Source organism: Lipotes vexillifer, unplaced genomic scaffold (genome assembly GCF_000442215.2).
Source record: "Lipotes vexillifer unplaced genomic scaffold, Lipotes_vexillifer_v1.1 scaffold944, whole genome shotgun sequence".
NCBI classification, from domain to species: Eukaryota; Metazoa; Chordata; class Mammalia; order Artiodactyla; family Lipotidae; genus Lipotes; species Lipotes vexillifer.
Genome location: NW_006785040.1, coordinates 1,402,094 through 1,404,611, shown reverse-complemented (window position 1 = coordinate 1,404,611; position 2,518 = coordinate 1,402,094). Strand labels below are relative to the sequence as shown.

General features: G+C 61.5%; 1 protein-coding gene across 2 annotated transcripts in view; it reads left to right on the top strand.

Annotated features, from left to right (window-relative positions):
• The window catches only part of DPP6 (dipeptidyl peptidase like 6), an 800,631-nt gene that overhangs the window by 796,067 nt on the left and 2,046 nt on the right, over positions 1–2,518 (top strand). For both annotated transcript variants that reach the window (XM_007457181.1, XM_007457180.1), the window contains exons 23-25: positions 1,193–1,251; positions 2,024–2,096; positions 2,188–2,261. In XM_007457181.1, the coding sequence (XP_007457243.1) occupies positions 1,193–1,251; positions 2,024–2,096; positions 2,188–2,261 (206 nt within the window). The remainder of the gene's footprint in view (positions 1–1,192; positions 1,252–2,023; positions 2,097–2,187; positions 2,262–2,518) is intronic.

The following is a 2,518-nucleotide window of genomic DNA, read 5'->3' as shown; positions in this document are numbered from 1 at the left end:
GGCAGACCCCGCCTGCAGCTGCACAGACATGGCTCTGTGGGCACTGCTGGGGCGGTCCTCCCTCTGGTCAGCCAGCCTCTCTTCTCTGAACATGAAGGGCTTTGTGATGTCACCCTGTTTTTAAATGTCGGCGAGGCCCTCTCTGTGGGCTCTGGGAGCTGGCATTCGGGTCAGGGCGACAGGGAGTCTGGGCCATCAGCCCCAACTGCCGGCACCAAGCCAGGCTGATGGGGAACCCGGGGGCTCCTGGTCGCTGGTGTGCGGAGCCCTGCTGGGGGCCTGAGGTCCCTTCGGGGCAGAGGAACCAGCATCACTCCATGGCCGCACCCTCCCACGCCCCAGCTCAGCACCCGTGGACCGCACGGAGCCGTCCAGGGACACCGGCGCGTCTGCAGCTCACCAGCTCTGGCAGCCGAAAGGCTCACGGCAGATGTGCTGATTTTTGCAAGTGCTCAGTGCACATTCCAACTCAAAATCATACAGGAACTCCCCTAATTCCAAATTTTAATCATTTAAAATTATTGTCCCATGGGAATCCGTGTAACATATTCTCTGTTTTTCAAATTCAGTGAGACTTTCTCGGGGTTTTTAATTAGGCTATTTCAAATCTGCCTGAGTTGAGTGCACACAAATGCGCCCAACCCCGCGCCTTGATGTGTCACTGTGCCTGGGACAGCGGAGAGCCCACGTGGTCTCCTGGACTGAACTAAGGGGTCCCTGCACCTGTGGAAGGAGCTCGGTGCCCTGGACTCCCGGACTTCCTGACGGGGCGGCCTGGGTCCTCACGAGACCCTGGACCTGAGCCAGGGGGCAGGCAGAGCGGAGGCAGCCGACACTTTCTGAAAATAAGGGAACCTGATGGAAGTTGGCTCTTCGTATCTGTTCCCCCTTCTGGGCGTTGAAATGAAGTGGGGGCGGGGTGTGAATCCTCTTTATTTCGGAATCAGATCAGTTTGGTTTCCCTCGTGCTGCAATCCCACCACCAGCACTAGCAGGTCTAAATGTCACTGTGGCGCCGGCTGAGTGACCCCGCAAAGACCCACGAGGCTTATGTGCTGCTTCAGAAGCAGATGTTCCCCGGGAGGATGGAAGGGAGTCCGGCCCTGGCCCCCAGCCCCGGCCCCAGGGCGGCCCCCGGAGCCCAAAGGGGCCCCAAGGCCAAGGGCTAACGCTCTCCTCTGCTTGTGTGCAGCGTCTGCATTTTCCGAGAGGTACTTGGGCCTCCACGGACTTGACAACAGAGCGTATGAGGTGTGTTTGGGTTAGGGTTAGGGTTTGGGGCAGAGCCACCACTTGGCAAAAATGAGGAACCCTGCGACGATGCTTCTCCGAACTGCTCCCTCCCCCCAGGCCCCGGCCCCTCTTAGCTCCCTCCGGCCTGTGTTCCCTCCCTCCCTCCCTCCTTCCCTTGTCAAAGCCCAGTCACCCGGGTGCCGTGATCTCTCCGAGATCGGTCTGGTTGCCCATTCTGGAACCAGCGGGACAACGCGGAAGGTGGGGAAGGGCTTAGGGCGGAAGAGTCTGTCCCAGGGCCCGTAGGCTCGGGCGTGGATGGCCGCTGGCCCGCTGCCCCCACGGCTGCTTCTGCTCCCGGGAGAAGCCTCCCCTGATGGGGAAGCAGGAAGCTCAGGCGGCTGAGTGTGGGCATCGCGCATGCATCTCACTGGCACCGAGGAGGCCAGAGAGCTGCTGCCGGCCAGGCTGCGGCTTCAGAGCTGCAACCCGGGCACGGACAGTGGGATGCTCCGGCCAGGGCAGCACCTCCCAGCGGCATCAGCTGAATGAAGGCCCCAGGCCCCCTGCAGGGTGAGGAGACCCTTTCTCCCTGCTTCCTAGATCTTGTCCTGTCCCCTTCCTCTTTAAAAGGGGTTGGGGCTGGGAAAGCCCAGGCCCCCGAGAGCTTTCGCAGGGCTTCCAGGAACTGTGCCCAGCACACTGCGTGGCCCTCACCCTCCGGGTCAGGGTTCCTGAGCTCATGCCCTACTCCCCACGGCGGGCGCTGACCCCTGTCACCCACGTGCAGATGGCCAAGGTGGCACGCCGGGTGTCTGCGCTGGAAGGGCAGCGGCTTCTCCTCGTCCACGCGACCGCCGACGGTGAGCCCCCGACACTGACCACAGCGCTCGGCGAGAGCTTCGCCCTGCGTGGGGTCACGGGTTTTGACACTTTCTTCTTTTCTTTAAACAGAAAAAATCCATTTCCAGCACACCGCAGAACTCATCACGCAGCTCATTAAGGGAAAGGCTAATTACAGCTTACAGGTACCGCGCTGCACGCCTGCCCTGCCTCACACCACACATGCCTTTCCACGGACGAGGAGCTGAGTGGTGCCCGGCCACGCATGACTGCAAACACTCCTCCGTCACGGCCATCGGAGATGCTCGGGGACACATCAGATCAGACAGATGGGCAGTGCTTGCTTTTTCTGCCGATTGACGGCGGCTCGGTCCTGCACTCAGGCTGTGTTTAAGCTCCTTTAGGCTCCACCACCGCCCCCCCCCCGCCCCCGCTCCCTCCC